The sequence below is a fragment of the Pseudorca crassidens genome, chromosome 16 (genome assembly GCF_039906515.1).
Source record: "Pseudorca crassidens isolate mPseCra1 chromosome 16, mPseCra1.hap1, whole genome shotgun sequence".
Classification (NCBI taxonomy): Eukaryota; Metazoa; Chordata; class Mammalia; order Artiodactyla; family Delphinidae; genus Pseudorca; species Pseudorca crassidens.
Window position 1 is genome coordinate 34,030,237 of NC_090311.1, and position 21,752 is coordinate 34,051,988.

The 21,752-nt window shown below is 42.7% G+C and overlaps 1 protein-coding gene across 1 annotated transcript; it reads right to left on the reverse strand.

Annotated features, from left to right (window-relative positions):
* Positions 1–299: 299 nt before the first annotated feature.
* HHEX (hematopoietically expressed homeobox) lies at positions 300–6,120 on the reverse strand. The gene is made up of 4 exons (XM_067709987.1): positions 5,683–6,120; positions 3,390–3,568; positions 3,142–3,192; positions 300–1,419 (listed from the first exon to the last, which is right to left on the reverse strand). Exons 1-4 carry the CDS (start codon positions 6,044–6,046, stop codon positions 1,207–1,209), a joined length of 807 nt encoding a protein of 268 aa, XP_067566088.1. The 5' UTR covers positions 6,047–6,120; the 3' UTR covers positions 300–1,206.
* Between the last annotated feature and the right edge of the window lie 15,632 nt (positions 6,121–21,752).

Consider the following 21,752-nt stretch of genomic DNA (forward strand, 5'->3'; position numbering starts at 1 on the left):
GGGAGCCACCTCCGCTGCTCCAGACACACACACACCACTCCCCGTCCCCCGCCAACCCCCAGCAAACTCCCGGGGAAAGGCTCACATTTACCTTTCAGGTGCCAGCGCCAGAACCGCGCCCCCAGGACGCCAGGAGCCACGAGCCGCAGGAGCGCCGGCGAGACGCACCGCCAGACGCTCCTGCGCCGGACCCCACGCCCCTGCCCCGGCCCCAGTGCCCAGCACCGCGCCAGTCACCCCAGGCGCTGGAAGAAAAGGTGTGGGTTTGTTTTAATCGAAAAATGAGAGGTCCAAAGAGGTCAGTCATCCCACCGGCGGATTTATTTTATATACAAGTTACTCATTTAAAAAAAACAAACAAACCATTTTGGCCATGTCTTTTTTACAGTGAACAATTATATATACACACATTATAAACACTGTTTAATATAAAACACAATATCTACAATCTACTTACATTTAATTAATCTGCTACTTCTAGTTCATCTGTGATTAATTTTAGTCACTGATGAGTCAGTTTCTCTGCTTGAACTGGACTGTACTATCCCCTTAACACCTTGGTCAAACAGGTTCTAAGTGACAGTGCAAAACAAGCATTTAAGATTATCAACTTATATTGATTATATATCTCTGTGACGAAAAGAACACATACATCCCCGAGACAAGAGCTCTGAGATGGTTTTGGATTTAAGGCAGCAGTGTAAGAATGTAACAAAAAAGTAAGGAATGTTTCCTTTAAAATATTACAAGGCTGCCTGAATTGTGGGCCCCCTTTCCAAGGCATACCTCTGGATTTGGGATGTCCCTTTACTTTTCCATTAAGTGGGATGTAGAAACAGTTTATAGAAAAATCATTCAAGAAATTCCTATTAAAATCTTTAAAGTTATAACTTAAAAATTTAACAAAAAAGTTCAAAATTACTTTTTATAAATAGAAAAAACAAGTTACTTTTTAAAAAGGGGGTGAATTTAATCAGTGAAGAGTCCCTTTATCATACAATCTAAAATCAGTTCATAAACTATTTAAGTCAAAATTAAGGTTTCAATGTGTTTGTTATTTAGCCAGTGCACCACACATTTTAGGTTTCCAGAATACCCAAAATTGATTCCCTTTCTCATATAGTTTTCCGGTTCATCTATGGAGATTTTCTGTAGCAAATGTTATTCCAAAGCTCAGTTTTCTGAACATGCCAATGTCAGTGGTCATCATCCAGCATTAAAATAGCCTTTATCACCCTCGATGTCCACTTCCTGATCAGAATCCTCTGAAATCTCTGATTCAAGGTCTTCCTGGGAGACAGGGGAGGGCGAACATTGAGAGCTATCCAAAGCACCTTTATTCTGTTCACTGTCTTGCCTCTGGTCGCAGGAATTGTCCAAACTTTCCAGTTCTTCTTTTTTATTGTTTTGAGGGTTCTCCTGAATGAAGAGGATGAAAATGGAGATTGGTGGGATCATGAGATATGAAGAAGTGAGAGACATAAATCAAATGTCTTTTCATCTTCTACCATCTTTTTAATTCTTAGCTTATCAACTGCTTTCAGGTATAATATTTTTATTCAGAAAATACATACTTGTGCTTCTTTCTCACTTTGGAAGAAATAAAATTCCTGTCATATTCAGAGAAAGATTATACTCTTGCCAGATAAGAACCACCAATCACAAATATAAATGTAAATGTGTTATGTCAAATGAAGGCTTAACTCCAGCCCAGACCCATGGTCTCAAGGTTCTTAAAAGTTTAGGGAGAAAAAGAAATTAGATCACTACAGATACACACTATCTTTATTCTTCAAATATTTAAACCTTGCCAATTAACAAAGTCTTCAGACATTTAAAAAATATGAATGCTAAATAGTGAATTAAGGATAAAGTTTCAAAATTATTAGACTGAATCCTTTTTTTATGCATTTTCTGGAGTAAGTTCACAAACATATACACACATAAATATGTGTAGCAAGTTACACAATCGTGGCAAAGAAAAAATGCAGAACTGGAAGAATGTTGCTAACTGGAAAGAGAGACAAATATAATTTACTTAAAATCTGGAGGAAATTTCTGGAAAATATTCCCATATTACAATAGGAACCACTGTTTTTAAAGTCCCTGGTAAACTACCTTTGACCAAGAACCAAATAAGTTAGTAAATTTTTAATCCTGTTTTTGTCTAAAATGCACATAGACACTATGAAGAAATATTATGATATACTACTAAAGTTTTTTTTTCTAAAGCAAGACTATAGAATAATAGATTTACCAAGCTTACAACTATGTAACAAGTCACAAGATCAGATATTGAGAGGGAATCTGAAATTTATCGCTAAATTTTAAAATGCACGCTGCTTTCAATTTCCCCACTCATTATTGTTTCAAAAATATCTCATTTATTATAAACCGTATATAGACTGGCAAATGAAAAATTCAGCATTTGTCAGATAACTTTGGAGAAGACATCCAGATTAGGACATCAAAAACAAATCTTTAGCTTTAAGTCAACAGAGCTTCTTTAAAAACTGAATTAGCCTTTACTTTTTATCACATATTGCGTAACAAGGTCATTGGAAGAAAGACTGTTAGAAAGTTTAAGCTGCCTTTCAAACAGGCTTGGATATTCTCTTACTGTTTTTATATTCATTTTAAGAGCTAGAATTAGAGGGAAAATAATTTTTAACACTTTGATATTTAATTCTTCTAAAAAACAGTGCAAACAAGACTTAAAAGTGTTTATTTCCTTATATTTACCCTTGAGCTCTGCCTAGTTTTATTGTGGCTGTGTAAATAAAAGAAACAATTTTCTCCCAAAGATAACTGCTTAAGTCATTTACTGTCAATTACTTTATCTTTCCTGCGTTAATTAGATAAACAACATATGGGGTTTATAAAACAATTAGCTGGGAGTTTTACTAGCCAGTGTGTGAAAACCCAAGCATAATTGATATAGGAACCGCATTAGGTGCTTTTAGCATTACTGCCGCCTGAACAACTCATCCTGAATTTCAGCAGGACTATTTGCCTTTTTAATCAAGGTGAAGAGGTTAAATAGTCCCTCAAATGACTTTTGCATACAACCTGTAACAGGCCTCGCATTGAGATAACATGATAAAAATATTTATTTCCATAGAAACAGAGCCATGTCAATACCTGTTTTAGTCTTCTCCATTTAGCGCGTCGATTCTGAAACCAGGTTTTGACCTACAGGAAAGACAGAAAGAAAGCTTGCCAAGAGCCCAGAATCCCGAGGGACCTGGGGAGGCGGGGAGAAGCCGTTCAGGAGCTGCTGAGCCAAACAGCGATCCAGGCGCGCCAAAGTTCCCTGTGGCTCCACTGTCTCCCTTTTGCCCCGCGACCCACGCCCCAGGAGCCTGCCTGCGCCCCGCGAGCGAGCTCACCTGCCTCTCGCTAAGCTGCAGCATCTTGGCCAGACGCTTCCTCTCGGGCGGGGAGAGGTATTTCTGGGTCTCAAACTTCTTCTCCAGCTCGATGGTCTGGTCGTTGGAGAACCTCACCTGGCCGCCTTTCCTTTTATGCAGAGGCCTCTGCAGGAAAGGGCTCCAGAGCAGGGGTTTGCCTGCGGGCAAAAGCGACGGTTAGTGAGGGCCGCTTCTTAGTGAGGGCCCTGAAGCGGCGTGGCCCACCCCGGCCCTGCCTGCACTGGGGATGACAAATAATGGGAGGGGAGGCTACGGGACACTCAAGCAGACACATTCACGTATACTCCCTGAGACGTGGACCCAACACGCTCCCACCAATACACATCATACCCACAGACACAGGAACATCCAAAGTCACACATCTACACGGCATGTGCACAAAGATCACACGTGTATGCTCAAAGACACACACCACCATCACACCCATGGCTAGATACAATCATTTTGATCCCCAAAAGAACACCGACTCTAGGTTGAGCTTAAAATACCATGACCCTCTTTAATCAGTCGCTCTCAAAATTTATACACAACTTTTTAAGTCTAGAGGGCCTGCAGAGAGGTCCTCTCCCTTGGTGAACCGCACTTTCCAAATATCCGTTAGGCTGGGGAAGAGTGGGCCTGTCACACTAGCCAAGGCGTTGCTGCCAGGGTCCAGCGGCCTGGCTACAACGGAAGCCCTCCGGCCCAAGAGCAAGCTTCAGGGCGCGTGGAGCTTCCCATCCTGGCTGGAGGGCGCCGGGCCTCCTCTGATTTCACACCCGGCCGGTGGGGGCGGCCAGTTAGAGCCACCCCGTGGGTTATGGCAACATTTCCGTCAATGTGTTTCCTGTTGGTCTATCTCGAAAAACCCTTTGCTTCCTCCTGCACAGTCCCAGCAGTAACCCAAGGAAACCCAGGGCACGCTCTGTGAAAACGTTTGCCCCCAGGCCCGGCCTGGCTGAGGGTCCCCCTCCGGCCCAGAAGGCAAACAGAGCCGCACCGGGCCTGCGCCATCAAACCCTCAGGAATGGAATCAAAAACACAGTAACTAAAAAAAAAAAAAAAAGAACTAAAATATAATCCCCCCCAAATCTCTCTAGCGATGAGAAAGGAAGGTGGAGAACTGAGTGAGGGACCACACCATAATACTGATGACATTAAAATGTCAATTAATTAATGTTAGTTGTCTCCAGGGTGCCTGCAGAGGCTGCCAATAACAGAGTAGATTTTAAAACCCTGGTGGCCCAAGGCAAGGAGCCCCGTTTCATTTAGCCGGGGGCACCAAGGGCCACCGGAGTGCAGATCACGGGTGGCTTATTTCTTAGGCCACTCACTGAGGGAACAAGTCCCGCAAACTCTATACGGCCAACGTGTCCGCGCTGCCCTTCCTATTCCAAAGACGTGTGGGTCAGTCCGTCCGTCTGTCCGTGGGTCTGCAGGCCTGCGCTAAATGCTTTTAAAGTTGGCGATGTTGTTTTTTCGAGATTTTGCTTACGTCAGGATTCAGACTGGGGCAAAACAGCCTCAAAAAAAAAAAAAAAAAGGGAAGCAACTGGTTATTTTAGCTGCCATAAAGTCACATCCCACACAGAGGAAATGAACAATATCAGAAAAACGGATCCCGGCTATCAGAAGTCGAGTGTTTCCTGAATTTGTCTGTATTGAGGATGTCGATAAAATAATCAGCAGCGTGCACTACTCCGGGGGAAGGGTCTGCTTCATGCAGCCAGGAAAACACTTAACAGCTTCTGAAACCAGATTTACTCCTATCGAGAACTCAAGATTTCCTGTATGAACGGAAAGGGTCAGGCTCTTTCACTGCACAAGCTTGTTGAACCAGGTCCAGCCCCGTAACCACCCCGGCCCGGCAGCTATCCCTGCCCCGCGGGGGCGGCCCGGGGCGCTTTGGCTCTCCCTTCCCAGTCCCTCCAGCTAAGGGAGCCCACCCGGGCGACACGCGACCCCAGGACTCCTCTAGCTGCCGGCCCCAGCGGCAGCGCCCGAGGTCCGGCCCGGGCCCGCGCGCCCCGACGCCTGCAAGGTGCAGGAAAACCAATCTGAGTCATGGTGCGGGCAGACTGGGCTGCCCGCCGCCGGGGCCCGCGCCTGCCGTCCCCCGCGCGCGCCCGACAGCCGCTTTTCAATCGCTTTTGCCACAACTTTCTGTTGCCTCCCCTCCGCCCCCGCCGCCTCCTGGGCGCTGCCACCTGCCGGGTGGCGCCTTTCTCGCCGCCGCCCGGGCTCGGCCCCGCCATGACCCCGGCCGCCTTACCCAGGGGGTCGTGGCGGAGCAGGGCGTGCGTGTAGTCGTTCACCGACCGCGGGAAGGGGTACAGAGGGCCCCCAAAGCCGCCGGGTCCGTAGGCGGCGGCCAGCGCGGCGGCGGAGTGGTGCGAGAAGGCGGGGTGGATCGGCGTGGGCTCGTATACCGGGGTCCGGTAGGAGGACACGAGGCTGGTGAAGGAGGAGTTGGGGGACGGCAGCGTGGGCGTGGGAGTGGGCGCGGCGGGCCCGCGACCCAGGATGTCCTCGATGTAGAAGGGCGTCGGGTGCGCTGGCTGCAGCAGCGGCGTGGGCGCGTACAGCGGCACCCCCAAGGCGCCCGCTGCCGCCGGTCCGGGGTGCGGGTACTGCATGGCTCCGCCGCGCTCCGGGCCCTCGGAGAGCTGCCGCCCGCGCCGCGGCGCTACATTTATCCGCGCTCCGCGCTCCCGGCTATAGGCTCTGCCGACTGCGGGGTGGGGCCGCGCTCTCTGGCCCCCTCCTGCCGCTGGGCCCTGCGTCCAATGGCGCGGAGCCCCCGGAGCCGTCTCCCGCCCCCACCCTTGGCCCGCCCCCGTCGGCCGAGGTCCCCGCCCCTGGGACGCGCTTGCTCCCAGGCTCTTAGGACCCTAAGCCCGGCTGTACCCTCGCCGCCGACGCTCGGGGCTCCAGGCACCCTGCCCCGGGACGCCCTCGAAGGAAGCCCAGGGCCGCGTCCGTCAGGCGAGGCGCGAGGCAAGCAGCTGCCTGGAAGGCGGCCTCAAGCGGCCCTAGCCCCGGCGGCGAGGCATCTCCGCCGAAACTCGGGGGCACTGGTCCAGGCCCGGGACCGGGGAGGCGGTAGCCGGCCCAGGCAAAGGGCGACTGGACTCGGGGCCCGCAGGCGTAGAGGCCCCTGGTCGGGCCGCGCCTTCGCAGGCCTGAGAGCACCCTCCGTGGTCAGCGCGCTCCCTGGAGTAACGGTAGCATTGGCTGTTGCCCTGGGCGTCTCGGGAGTGCTCGTAGCGGGAGAGAGTGCCCTGGGTTCCTGGGGCAACTCCAAGGAGAGAGATCCACGGCCCTTGCCTGCGTCCCAGCGTGGTAAGGACGATTAGACTTAAGGTGCTGCGGACTCTTGCTCTCTAGCCCGTTTCATCTGTGGGCTCCGGGACTCAGCCACTTCCCCGGGGACGCTGGCAGAAGTCCCTTCGGGCAGGAATCAAGGGAAGGCCTGGATCCTACGGCGCCAGGCAGAAGCTGTGCAGTCTTCTCTGACCCAGTGGGGGCTGTTCCCTGTCCCCTATCCCCGGGTTCTGGGGGATCGCAGCTGCGCGCAGCCCCGCTTTCCCTTTTTGCACGTGTTTGCTATTGAAGCTGTGACGCGCTACCCGGTGTGGCCTCAGCTCTGTGCGGCTCCACTCGCCTGCGGGGCAAGGGGGCATTCTCTTGATTGACGCCCTCCTGCGGCCGTCACACCTCGCGGTGAGCGGTTTCTGCCAAGGTCCTCCATTAATGGTGGAAATGAAAAAACTTCCCGGCTTTTTCTATTGAGAATTTTTATTTACATCTTGGGATTATTTCTCCGACTGCAGTGGGAAGGCAGTAGGAAGAGTGGGCTGGAAGCCGGATGGCCTGAGTTCAAGTTTCAGTCCGCACTTTTTTTGTTGAGCAACTATTGTGTGCCAGCAGTGAACAGAACAGATGTAGTTCCTGTCCTCGCAGTGGCAGGAAACAAATTTTAATACACTGACTTATATATGTGCTAGGAAGGAGAAGTACGTGATAACCTGAAACCTTATAACAAGCGGACACCACCTAGTTGGGTGAGGGAGATGTGTTAAGGAAGAGAAAGTGTTCCTCAAGGAAGTGATGTCTGAAAAATGAGTAGGTGTCTAGGAGCCTAGAGAGGAACTAACATTTCAAGTCCAGGGAATAACATGTGAGTGTCCTCAATACAACTTTTCAAGTCACCCTCCCTGAGCTTTTCTCATCTGAAACAATTAGGGCTTAACCTAAAGGTTTCTGACCTTTTTGGGTTGGGGTCATAGGCGTCTTTCAAAATCTGACGATGTTTCAGTTAAAACGTTGGGAGAAGGTAAGACTATTTGTGCCTTTATTATACAAACTATCTCTGGAAGGATACACAAAAACCTAATAACATTTGCTGTCTGTGAAGGGAGAGGTGGAGATGGAAGGAGAATGTACTGTACACTTTGTGACTCTTTGGAGAATTGAACTGTGTGGATGTGTGACCTATCATCGTGTAAGTAGGTCCTTGAAGCCGTGGCTGATTCTAGGTCTGGGGCAGGACATGTACAAGGTGAGCTCCAGGTATCTTGTGCCAGAAACCACAGACAGAAAACAGGAACCGGCTTGAAGGGTTTTCCATTGGCCAAATTTAGGGTAATTTAAGCATCAAAACTATGGATTAGAAGAGTTCATAGTATTACTGTTCACAGTGATACTCAGAGAGAGAAAGGGATGGTAGATGGTAAGGCTGGAAGAATGCTAGCTAACAAATGTAGAAACATTGATAAAATCAGAAAATGTATTAATTCATTCAAGAATCATCCAGAACCATCAAGTGAAACATTGTTGAGGATGAGGATTTTCACAAGGTCTCATAGTATCGCCCCAATTGATTGGATTCTGGATTTTTTTTAAGCTCTGAAAGACATTTAGGGGGATAATAGGGAAAAATTGAATAGGGATTGTATGTTAGATGACATTATTATATAAATGTTCATTGTTTTAGGAGTGATATTGGTATTGTGGGTGAAATGTCCTTATTCTGGGAGGTACAAGCTAAGGTATTTGGGTGTGAAGGGTCATGAAATCTGCAACTTACTTTCAAATTGATACACATACACAAATATATACATATGTGTATATGTATGTACACAAAGAGGGAGATAAACAAAATTAGAAAATTTATTTATTTGTGAATTTAAGTGAAGAGCATACAGATGTTCATTGTACTAGTTTCAGCTTCTCTGTAGGTTTGAAATTTTTTAATATAAAAACTTTAAAAATAAGTATGAATCTATACGTTAAAAAATAAAAACACTGTTTTGGTTTTTTTTTAAAGCTAAAAATTATTTGAATTATTATTAAGTCTGCATACAAGTTCACGTAGTGCATTCCTCCTGGAAACCATCTGTGGGGGGCCGTTTGCGAATCATCGGTCTCTCTGGGGTCTGGTCTGATGTCGTGCCCCCTCCACCAGCCATAATTCTCCTCACATGGCCTGATGGAGAATTCAGGAAGGTGCTGGGAGACTGAAAGTGAAGTGTATTCTTCTGTGTATCAAGGACAGAGACGGGATTTGGGGACAAAGAAAGGACAGTTGTTATGTTAAAGGACTTCAGAAGTTATGTCTGTTTTAAACTAAGCAGGTAACTGTGGTTATTATTTTCTCACAAAATGTTTCTCTCTCATCTTTTTCTCCTTTTTCCTGCCCCTTCTACCTAGCAAGTAATTGAGATGATTACTCCAACTCATTTAATGCCCTTACAGTAAATCACTGGCCAGCCTTCATTCTCCATCTTCATAAATAGTATGAGTTTATAGTTTATTCTGTGCATGACTCGGCCACCAGCCAAAAAGATCTAAGTCTACAAACATTCCAAAAGTATATACTAAAATACTAGGGAAATAATCAATATAGGAAAAGGAAGCATCATTCCTTTCTTTGATTTAGGCCCATCACCTCACAGACCCTGTGAGGTGATGGGGATCTTATAAGGCATTGGTGTAACATTCCAACTCAGCTACGTAATCCTAACCAGCAAATTGAAGCCCTTAATTCTGTTAAGCTATATAACACCACCTCTTCTAAATCCAATCGTCAGACATGTTCATTTCGCTATAGTTAAAAAAAAATTACAGCCACATTTGTGAATGTCACATTCATTGAACTACATAATTTTTAATATCACTTGTGTAGGTTTTATAGTTTGTTTTATTGTTTTAAAAGTCATCTGGGGCTCTAAAAGAACTAGATTTTCCCAAAGTTGTCCTTAAAATTTTTTTTCACCCAGTCAGAACTAATAAAACAAAACTGTTGTAGCTATTTAATTCAGAATCTCTTGGAGTTTCAATATTTTTTCTCTGCTGGATACTCAAACCAATAAAGCTACATGAGATTTTAATTATATTCTGAATTAAAGAAGACTCTCTTTAAAAATTTGGCACCATTTATTTTAGTCACTACTATTGTGCAAGATACCAAACTTTGTAAGAAGGGAATGTGGTTCTCACCTCTAGTTTATCTAGTAGGAGTTTAGGTAAATTTTTTGCAACTTATTTTCAGTAATTAAATGTACATAGAAGTAAAACTTCAAATGAGCTATAGCTTGAGAGCATGGATTGATTTTATAATAACATTTAATTCTATTTCATTGTATTTTATTTAAAATTTGACAAAATCTAATTAATTAGTGTTTTAGGGTTTTACTAACTTACAAGATGCTACTGTGATCAAAAGAAATATCTTGTCATGTCATGAATGGGATCAGAGCTCTGGAAAACACAGGCAGTAGTCATCACGATGTTGCTTCAGTGGTGCTCACGTTTTACATACTGTAATGTACTTTACATAACACTGTAATGTGGGTAGATTTTAGCAACCACTGAGCTTTGGGTGGAGCTTATGATATTTATTTGCTCAATTTAAAAAAGTGATGAAGAACTCAATAACAAAAAGACAGAGGACCCTACTTTTTAAATGAGCAAAAGATCTGAATAGACATTTCTCCAGAGAAGATACGCAAATGGTCAATAAGCATGTGAAAAAACGTTCAATACCATTAGACATCAGGGAAACGAAAATCAAAACCATAAGTAGATACCACTTTTTACCTCCTAGGATAACTATAATAATTTCTTTTTAAAAAAACAAAATAGGGACTTCCATGGCGGCCCAGTGGTTGGGTCTCTGCACTTCCACTGCAGGGGGGACAGGTTCGATCCCTGGTCCGTAAACTAAGATCCCACATTCTGTGCAGTGTGGCCAAAAAGAAAACAAAAAAAAGAAAAGAATGACTCTAAACGGGAATTCCCTGGCGGTCCAGTGGTTAGGACTCCACGGCCAACAATAAATTTAAAAAACAAAATAATGAATGTTGGTAAGAATGTGTAGATTTAGAACCCTTGTACATTGCTGGTGGCAATGTAAAATGAAGCAGCTGCTTTGGAAAACACTGTGGCAGTTCCTAAAAAGGTTAAACATAGAGTTACCATATGACCCAGTAATTCCACTCCTAGGTGTATACCCAAGAAATGAAAACATTTATCCATACAAAAACTTGTACACAAATGTTCATAGTAGAATTATTCACGATAGCCAAAAAGTGGAAACAGTTCAAATGTCCATCCACTGATAAATGAATAAATAAAATGTACATCCAAGCAATGGAATATTATTCGGTAATAAAAAGGTATGAAGTACTGACACGTGCTACAACATAGGTGAACTTAAACATTTTGCTAAGTGAAAGAAGCCAGACACAAAAGGCCACATATTAGATGATTCCATTTATATGAAATGTCCAGAAAAGGCAAATCTATAGAGACAGAAAGTAGATTAGTGGTTGCCTAGGGCTAAGGAAGTTGGGGATAAATGAAGAGTGGACTGCTAATGGGTACAGAGTTTCTTTCTGAGGTAATGAAAATGTTCTACAAGTTATTGTAGTGATGGTTACACAACTTTGAGAGTATCCAGAAAAGAAAAATATTTAATGGGTGAATTATATGGTGTGAATTATATCTAAGTAGAGCTGTTGTTATTTTTTTAATGATGAAAGGACGTCACATGAATAATAATTTTAACAAAGGCTACAATGTCAGAAGTGATATTTTGACATGTAATCCAAATCTGTGGATATTCATCTAAACTCCCAGGCAACAATCCTTGAGAAAGAACCAGAAATGATGAACCAGGACTCTTGCTGTGTGGACCATGGACCCTTTCTATTCAGCACACCAACCTACTTCCCTGGATCCTGTGTTCCTTCATTTGCATTTTTTCACCAGGCAGGTGTCCTTTCTAATCACCCCCTAGAAAGGAGAGGAAGAAGAAGTTTATTACCAAGGAACCGAATGTCCGAAGAAAAATTTAAATCCAGTTTAGATTCTGGTCCTGATTTTTTAATTTTCATGAAATCATTTGAGATCTTATGGGCATAAAATTCCCCTGTCCTTAACTCTGAGGAGCACTCTAAAGATTCTGTTCTAAAAACAAACGTGGTTACGAAGGGGGAAAGGGGGGGTGGATGAACTGGGATTGACATATACACGCTACTATATATAAAACAGATAACTAATAAGGACCTACTCTGTAGCACAGGGAACTCTACTCAATACTCTGTAATGACCTATATGGGAAAAGAATCTAAAAAAAAGTGGATATATGTATGTGTATAACTGATTCACTTTACAATACAGCAGAAACTAACAACATTTTAAAGCAGCTCTACTCCAATAAAAATGTTTAAAAAATAGTTTAGCTGGAAAAAGAAGATTCGATTCTGAGAAAAGGAAAAGGCAACAAATGTCATGATGCCCCAACCACAAAGAAGTCGCAGGTCTTACTCAGCAGGACTGTGGGGGTCATAAAGAAATCTTCAGTTCAGAGAGGTAGAGGGGAAACATTCTGGAAACCCTAACTGTGGGAATCAATAAGCGCTGGAGATGATCACCTCCTAGAAAACTGAGTAAAGTGCTTCATGGTAAAGACACTGTGAGCAGCCTACAGGAACCCACTCCCTTGCTTGGCAATGACCTCAGATAAAACATAATCTGGCTTCCCGAGGACACATTTTTCCCCCAGCTGTGAAATGGGCCTGAAATACTGAATTGTTTCAGATAACTTATCAAAGATGTCTGAGACTATCAGGAGAGGTGGGGATATTGATCATGCCAATGTTGGACCTAAAAGGGAAATTCCTACCTGAAGTTATAGGTCCCAAGAAACTGATAACATCAGTTGCCTAGAAGAGAACTGCGTGGTGGCACATAGGTAGGGGAGGGGAGTGTGAATGAGATGGGAAGTGACTTTATGCTGTATACCCTTTTGTACTTTTTGAATTTTGAACGCGGTTCCTGAAACAGTGTCTGGCATGTAGTAGGTGCTCAATAGCACCTAATAGCACAGTCAAACAAATGTGATTTTTTGCCGTAGAGCAGAGATTGGCACAAAGTTGTAAATCAATTCTACTTCAATTAAAAAAAAAACAATGCTGGACTTCCCTGGTGGCGCAGTCGTTGAGAGTCCGCCTGCCGATGCAAGGGACATGGATTCGTGCCCCAGTCCAGGAAGACCCCACATGACGTGGAGTGGCTGGGCCCGTGAGCCATGGCTGCTGGGCCTGCGCGTCCGGAGCCTGTGCTCCACGACGGGAGAGGCCACAACAGTGAGAGGCCCGCGTACTGCAAAAACAAAATAAAAAACAAAAAAAAACAATGTGATTTTTTAATGCTACCTCCACCATTTTTATTGCGAGCTTTGATTAGTTTCTTAACCATTTTGAGCTCCAGTTTCCTCAAAAGTAGTATAGGGATTGTGATAATGTCTCTCTCATAATACTGTTATAAGGATTAAATGAGTTATTGCACGTAAATCACTGGCATACACTAAACAGTCGATAAACAGTGGTTGCTGTGATGATGATCACAATGATGATGATGATGATGACAACTACAACAATGATGGTGGAAGAGAAGCAGACCAGAGGGATCTACTAATTCTTTTATGAAAATAGAGCATTGGGCTTCCCTGGTGGCGCAGTGGTTGAGAGTCCGCCTGCCGATGCAGGGGACACGGGCTCGTGCCCCGGTCCAGGAAGATCCCACATGCCGCGGAGCGGCTAGGTTCTTGAGCCATGGCCGCTGAGCCTGCGCGTCCGGAGCCTGTGCTCCGCAACGGGAGAGGCCACAGCAGTGAGAGGCCCACACACCGCAAAAAAAAATAAAATAAAAAAAATAGAGCATTGCTCTAGTAAATATTGCTTGAAATAAATGTGCGTCATCTGGATTTGGGAATCTTTTATTACAGGGAGGTTTTTCAATTAGAAATGTACTTGAGGTCTATTATACTGTAGAGGATACAAAGATTAACAAGAAAAGGTCCCTGCCCTCAAGGAGCTTTGTTGTAATATTATGGGTGAATGAATGTCATAAAAACAAACTCTAGACTATCTGATTGCTGTTGTTGTTGTAGTGAATTAACTAAAATGAACACACCGCATGAAGATTCAAGAGCTGGAAAGTTCAATGAAGCTAATACTCAAGATTCTGCAGTTATTACAGTTCTTAGTGTAGCAATGAACCAGATATCACATGGATGACATTCTAATCTTCTTCCCTCTTCTTTGCTTAGCATCTGGGCTTTTTGTGTACTGTTTTTATATATGCATAGATATGAAAGGTAGTATTACCCGCTGGTTAAAAGCATGGACCTTTCTCTGACATTTCCTAACTCTATGACCTTGGCAAAGCATTTACTTTTTCTCGGCCTATGTTTTTTATTTTAGCCTAAAAAAAAAAAAAGCTAATAATCACACCTATATCATACAGTTGTGAGGATTAAATGTACCACTGCCTTTAAAATTTTTAGCACTGTACCTGACCCGGTAAGTTCTCAACTTCCTTCTGTTTGAAAGGAGTAGAATAAATTTTGTCTGGTGGCAAGCAATAAGCTATAAAGAAATTAGTTTAGCCCGTCTTTCCTTCTCCCAAGTTGAAAGGCAAACAATTTTTGGTTGTTTGACTTTTCAACCTCCTAAATTATACAAAATACTATTTGCATGGCTTATGTTGAAGGAAAATAAAATTGATAAAAGGAGTGGGGCTGTACATTTCCTAAATCTTTGCTAGTTTAGGGAAGATGGTTCTGATTTGTTTCTCCTTCTAAGTTCATGATCTTGATTATTAGTCCCTCCAGCCACTCAGCCACTGAAGCTAAAAAGAGAAGAGCCGTGTTTGAGATGGGGAAGAGGGAAGCAGAGAAGGGAGATTGAATAGTTGAAGTGGGAGTAGTGGAAAAGAGGAAAAGAGAAGATGACTGCCCAGGTTGATTTGGGGGACTGCACTTAATAGCATATAGTCCCCAAGACTGGAGAGGCCTAATGGTTCCTGAAGAGCAGAAGCTGTGTCTCAGTCACCCGTGTCCTCCACCAACACCCAGCACTGTCCCTGGCATCAAGATGGCATCATCAAATGTGGGTCACTGAGTGTCACCCCAGCACTTCTAGGAGAAAGAGCAGGATTATATAGGCTGAAAGCCCAACCCTGAGTACAAAAGGGGCTTGCTGGGTTTCTAGGGAGAACGAGCCATTCTGTTTTTCTGAATGAGAAGGTGAACATCTGGATGGAGCAGAATATTTAAGAAGTCTCAGAGGGAATGAGGACAAGGAATATGGACAAGAGCAGCAGTCACAGGGGCAGTTGCTGTGGTGACAGCAGCTCCTAAACCGGGTGGCTTATGGCGCTGAGCCACAGTGTGTGAGGCCTTCCTCTTTCGTGATCACCAGGAGCGATGACTGTGGAAGCAGAGCAGGAGGCTGTTACACATGGAGTTCCAGCCTTCGAGTTGATGGAAAACTAGCCACACAATGACTGTAGGCTCATTACTTTCCACCTTATTAACCCTCTAAGGCTGGAAACCCAAGAAACTTTTGTTCCCTTTTTGTAATCCAGCAGATAGGTAAAAACTCCATGTTATAAATGAGGAAACAGGCCCAGAGAAGTTAAACAACTTGTCCAAAGGCACAGAGCGAATAAATAGCAAAGCAAGGATTTAATCTTGGACATGATTCTTGAACAAGAGCTTTCTATGGTGCCATAAACCCGTGCTATTGGTTAAGCAATTGTAAGAGGTGCAAGTACTATTTTTAAACAAGAAGCCCATACCTATCACTTTATTCCCTGCGTATGCACCCATTCCTGGGTATTCTGGGACATTAAAGTGAAAAACAGGAAGTCTCCACGAAAGAAAAAAAAAAGAGAGCAAAGGGTTTTTTTTGGTTTTTTTGGCCATGCCGTGTAGCATGCAGGATCTTAGTTCCACGACCAGGGGTCGAACCCGTGCCCTCTGCAGTGGAAGCGTGGGGTCTTAGCCTCTGGACTGCCAGGGAAGTCTCTTTATTAATCTAAATGTATAAGCAAGCATATATTGTCTATTATGATCAGGTACATAAGTACATACATATATAGATGCAGTGTATACGAAATTATTAATCAGCACCATGCTCAAAATAAATTAGATTTCTACCACCTTTTATTTTTAAAATTATAATAATTGCACTAGGTTATTTTTTTTAATTTTTTATTTATTTTTTTATACAGCAGGTTTCATTAGTCATCAATTTTATACACATCAGTGTATACATGTCAATCCCAATTGCCCAATTCAGCACACTACCATCCCCACCCCCTGGCCGCTTTCCCCCCTTGGTGTCCATACATTTGTTCTCTACATCTGTGTCTCAATTTCTGCCCTGCAAATCGGTTCATCTGCACCATTTTTCTAGGTTCCACATATATGCGTTTATATACAATATTTGTTTTTCTCTTTCTAACTTACTTCACTCTGTATGACAGTCTCTAGATCCATCAACGGCTCCACAAACGATCCAATTTCATTCCTTTTTATGGCTGAGTAATATTCCCTTGTATATATGTACCACATCTTCTTTATCCATTCGTCTGTCAATAGGCATTTAGGTTGCTTCCATGACCTGGCTATTGTAAATAGTGCTGCAATGAACATTGGGGTGCATACGTCTTTTTGAATTATGGTTTTCTCTGGGTATATGCCCAGTAGTGGAATTGCTGGATCATATGGTAATTCTATTTTTAGTTTTTTAAGGAACTTCCGTACTGTTCTCCATAGTGGCTGTATCAATTTACATTCCCACCAACAGTGCAAGAGGGTTCCCTTTTCTCCACACCCTCTCCAGCATTTGTTGTTTGTAGATTTTCTGATGATGCCCATTCTAACTGGTGTGAGGTGATACCTCATTGTAGTTTTGATTTGCATTTCTCTAATAATTAGTGATGTTGAGCAGCTTTTCATGTGCTTCTTGGCCATCTGTATGTCTTCTTTGGAGAAATGTCTATTTAGGTCTTCTGGCCAATTTTGGATTGGGTTGTTTCTTTAATATTGATCAGCATGGGCTGTTTACATATTTTGCAGATTAATCCTTTGTCTGTTGATTCGTTTGCAAATATTTTCTCCCATTCTGAGGGTTATCTTTTCGTCTTGTTTATGGTTTCCTTGGCTGTGCAAAAGTTTTGAAGTTTGATTAGGTCCCATTTGTTTATTTTTGTTTTTATTTCCATTACTCTAGGAGGTGGATCAAAAAAGATCTTGCTGTGATTTATGTCAAAGAGTGTTCTTCCTATGTTTTCCTCGAAGAGTTTTATAGTGTCTGGTCTTACATTTAGGTCTCAAATCCATTTTGAGTTTATTTTTGTGTGTGGTGTTAGGGAGTGTTCTAATTTCATTTTTTTACATGTAGCTGTCCAGTTTTCCCAGCACCACTTATTGAAGAGACTGTCTTTTCTCCATTGTATATCCTTGCCTCCTTTGTCATAGATTAGTTGACCAAAGGTGCGTGGGTTTATCTCTGGGCTTTCTATCCCGTTCCATTGATCTATATTTCTGTTTTTGTGCCAGTACCATATTGTCTTGATTCCTGTAGCTCTGTAGTATAGTCTGAAGTCAGGGAGTCTGATGCCTCCAGCTTCTTCATTTTCCCTCAAGACTGCTTTTGCTATTCGGGGTCTTTTGTGTCTCCATACAAATTTTAAGATTTTTTTTGTTCTAATTCTGTAAAAATTGCCATTGGTAATTTGATTGGGATTGCACTGCATCTGTAAATTGCTTTGGGTAGTATAGTCATTTTCACAATATTGATTCTTCCAGTCCAAGAACATGGTATATCTCTCCATATTGTTTGTGTCATCTTTAATTTTCTTTCATCAGTGTCTTATAGTTTTCTGCATACAGGTCTTTTGTCTCCCTAAGTAGGTTTATTCCTAGGTATTTTATTCTTTTTGTTGCAATGGTAAATGGGAGTGTTTCCTTAATTTCTCTTTCAGATTTTTCATCATTAGTGTATAGGGATGCAAGAGATTTCTGTGCATTAATTTTGTATCCTGCAACTTTACCAAATTCATTGATTAGCTTTAGTAGTTTTCTGGTGGAATCTTTAGGATTCTCTATGTATAGTACCATGTCATCAGCAAACAGTGACAGTTTTACTTCTTCTTTTACAATTTGTATTCCTTTTATTTCTTTTTCTTCTCTGATTGCTGTGGCTAGGACTTCCAGAACTATGTTGAATAATAGTGGTGAGAGTGGACATCCTTGCCTTATTCCTGATCTTAGAGGAAATGCTTTCAGTTTTTCACCATTGAAAATGATGTTTGTGGTGGGTTTGTCGTATATGGCCTTTATTATGTTGAGGTAGGTTCCCTCTATGCCGACGTTCTGGAGAGTTTTTATCATAAACGGGTGTTGAATTTTGTCAAAAGCTTTTTCTGCATCTATTGAGATGACCATAAGGTTTTTGCTCTTCAGTATGTTAATATGGTATATCACATTGATTGGTCTGCGTATATTGAAGAATCCTTCCATCCCTGGGATAAATCCCACTTGATCATGGTATATGATACTTTTAATGTGTTGTTGGATTCTGTTTGCTAGTATTTTGTTGAGGATTTTTGCATCATATTCATCAGTGATATTGGTCTGTAATTTTCTTTTTTTGTAGTATCTTTGTCTGGTTTTGGTATTAGGGTGATGGTGGCCTCATAGAATAAGTTTGGGAATGTTCCTTCCTCTGCAATTTTTTGGAAGAGTTTGAGAAGGATGGGTGTTAGCTCTTCTCTAAATGTTTGATAGCATTCACCTGTGAAGCCATCTGGTCCTGGACTTTTGTTTGTTGGAAGATTTTTAATCACAGTTTCAATTTCATTACTTGTGGTTTGTCTGTTCATATTTTCTATTTCTTCCTGGTTCAGTCTTGGAAGGCTGTACCTTCCTAAGAATTTGTCCATTTCTTCCAGGTTGTCCATTTTATTGGCAGAGTTGCTTGTAGTAGTCTCTTAGGATGCTATGTATTTCTGCGGTGTCCATTGTAACTTCTCCTTTTTCATTTCTAATTTTATTGATTTGAGTCCTCTCCCTCTTTTTCTTGATGAGTCTGGCTAGTGTTTTATCAATTTTGTTTATCTTTTCAAAGAACCAGCTTTTAGTTTTATTGATCTTTGCTTTTGTTTTCTTTGTTTCTATTGCATTTATTTCTGCTCTGATCTTTATGATTTCTTTCCTTCTGCTAACTTTGGGTTTTGTTTATTGTTCTTTTTCTAGAGCCTTTAGGTGTAAGGTTAGATTGTTTATTTGAGATTTTACTTGTTTCTTGAGGTAGGCTTGTATATCTATAAACTTCCCTCTTAGAATGGCTTTTGCTGCATCCCATAGGTTTTGGATCGTTGTGTTTTCATTGTCATTTGTCTCTAGGTATTTTTTGATTTCCTCTTTGATTTCTTCAGTGATCTCTTGGTTATTTAGTAACGTATTGTTTAGCTTCCATGTGTTTGTGTTTTTTACGTTTTTTCCCCTGTAATTCACATCTTTTTTTTTTTTTTAACATCTTTATTGGGGTATAATTGCTTTACAATGGTGTGTTAGTTTCTGCTTTATAACAAAGTGAATCAGTCATACATAAACATATGTTCCCATATGTCTTCCCTCTTGCGTCTCCCTTCACTTCTAATCTCATAGCATTGTGGTCAGAAAAGATGCTTGATATGATTTCAATTTTCTTAAATTTACTGAGGCTTGATTTGTGACCCAAGATGCGACCTATCCTGGAGAATGTTCTGTGCGCACCTGAGAAGAAAGTGCAATCTGCTGTTTTTAGATGGAATGTCCTATAAATATCAATTAAATATATCTGGTCTATTGTGTCATTTAAAGCTTCTGTTTCCTTATTTATTTTCATTTTGGATGATCCGTCCATTGGTGCAAGTGAGGTGTTAAGGTCCCCCACTATTATTGTGTTACTGTCGATTTCGTCTTTTATAGCTGTTAGCAGTTGCCTTATATATTGAGGTGCTTCTATGTGGGGTGCATATATAATTATAATTGTTATATCTTCTTCTTGTATTGATACCTTGATCATTATGTAGTGTCCTTCCTTGTCTCCTGTAACATTCTTTATTTTAAAGTCTATTTTATCTGATATGAGTATTGCTACTCCAGCTTTCTTTTGATTTCCATTTGCATGGAATATCTTTTTCCATTCCTTCACTTTCAGTCTGTATCTTTGTCTGGTTTTGGTATCAGGGTGATGGTGGCCTCATAGAATGAGTTTGGGAGCTCATGCCAAGGAGTGCTTCCCAGAACTTCTGCTGCCAGTGTCCTTGTCCCCATGGTGAGCCACAGCCACACCCCGCCTCTGCAGGAGACCCTCCAACACTAGCAGGTAGGTCTGGTTCAGTCTCCTCTGGTGTCACTGCTCCTTCCCCTGGGTCCTGATGTGCACACTACTTTGTGTGTGCCCTCCAAGAGTGGACTCTCTGTTTCCCCCGGTCCTGTTGAAGTCCTGCAATCAGTTCCCACTAGCCTTCAAAGTCTGATTCTCTAGGAATTCCTCCTCCTGTTGCCGGACCCCCAGGTTGGGAAGCCTGATGTGGGGCTCAGAACCTTCACTCCAGTGGGTGGACTTCTGTGTTACAAGTGTTCTCCAGTCTGTGAGTCACCCACCCACCATTTATGGGATTTGATTTTACTGTGATTGCGCCCCTCCTACTGTCTCATTGTGGCTTCTCCTTTGTCTTTGGATGTGGGGTATCTTTTTTGGTGAGTTCCAGTGTCTTCCTATCAATGATTGTCCAGCAGCTAGTTGTGATTCTGTTGTTCTCGCAAGAAGGAGTGAGAGCACGTCCTTCTACCCTGCCATCTTGGTTCAGGGCCTTGCAGGCTGAAGCGTAAGGAGGGGCTGAATTTCCTAAAGCACAGGCTGGTGGAGGCTCTTTGGGCTGAGCAGGAGCTGGAGCTGGAGCTGCAGCAGGAGCGGGAGCCGGATCCCGCGCTGGAGCCTGTAGCCAAGGCGAGAATATCTGCTTCTGGTGTTGCAGCTGCCCAGGAACTTCTCCGAATTTGCACTAGGTTATTTCAAACTCCATAAATTAAAACTGTTTTGATTACATTTTAATCATCCAATATTGTATTTTAAATAAGTCAAAGACACTTTTTCATACAAAGGATAGAAAATAAGCCCATTATTTATCTTTATAGAAACTTCAAGCAAGTATTATTAGGCTCATCAATTCATGGTCTATTCCCATTGATAAAAAGAAAAATGAGTGATTCTAAAAGTGTGGCCTGATTTTGGTTTTGCTCTTCTAATTCTGAGTTAGTGATTTATAATTCAGTGAGAAAGTAACAACAGCCATTTAAAATAATATTTTTAATAAAATATCTACGAAATGGTTTTTACCGGTTTCTCTTCTTTCTCTTCGTCTTTGGGGAAAAAGTACCAAGTGAGATCTGCCACTGATGCTTCTATTGAACCAAAGCCACTTTCTCCAGCAGATAATTTGCCATGCAAGGTACAGTAGCAAGGTTTTCAATTTCCTTCAAAACAAAAGCTTTTCAGTACGGAGATTAGGGTAAACCTAACAGGATATCAGATCAAATTCTTTTTTTTTTCTTTTTTTTCTTTCTTTTTTTTTTTTTTTTGGCTGCATTGGGTCTTCGTTTCTGCACATGGGCTTTCTCTAGTTGTGGTGAGCGGGGGCTACTCTTCATTGCAGTGCACAGACTTCTCATTGCAGTGGCTTCTCTTGTTGCAGAGCACGGGCTCTAGGCACGCAGGCTTCAGTAGTTGTGGCTCGCGGGCTCTAGAGCACAGGCTAAGTAGTTGTGGCTCACAGGCTTAGTTGCTCCGTGGCATGTGAGAACTTCCTGGACCAGGGATCAAACCCGTGTCCCCTGCATTGGCAGGCAAATTCTTAACCAGGGAAGTCCCAGATCAAATTCTTACATGCTCAGGACTTTTCAAGTACACAATGGGGAAGTATCTTTGAAGG

What these genes read in the sequence shown, in the direction of transcription:
- HHEX (XM_067709987.1), bottom strand. Translation starts at nt 6,046, where the DNA reads ATGCAGTACCCGCACCCCGGACCGGCGGCAGCGGGCGCCTTGGGGGTG. An exon ending in TGCAGCTTAGCGAGAGGCAG is followed by an intron (nt 3,193 to 3,389) that starts GTGAGCTCGCTC and finishes TCTTTCCTGTAG; the next exon opens with GTCAAAACCTGGTTTCAGAA. An exon ending in AATGGAGAAGACTAAAACAG is followed by an intron (nt 1,420 to 3,141) that starts GTATTGACATGG and finishes CTCTTCATTCAG; the next exon opens with GAGAACCCTCAAAACAATAA.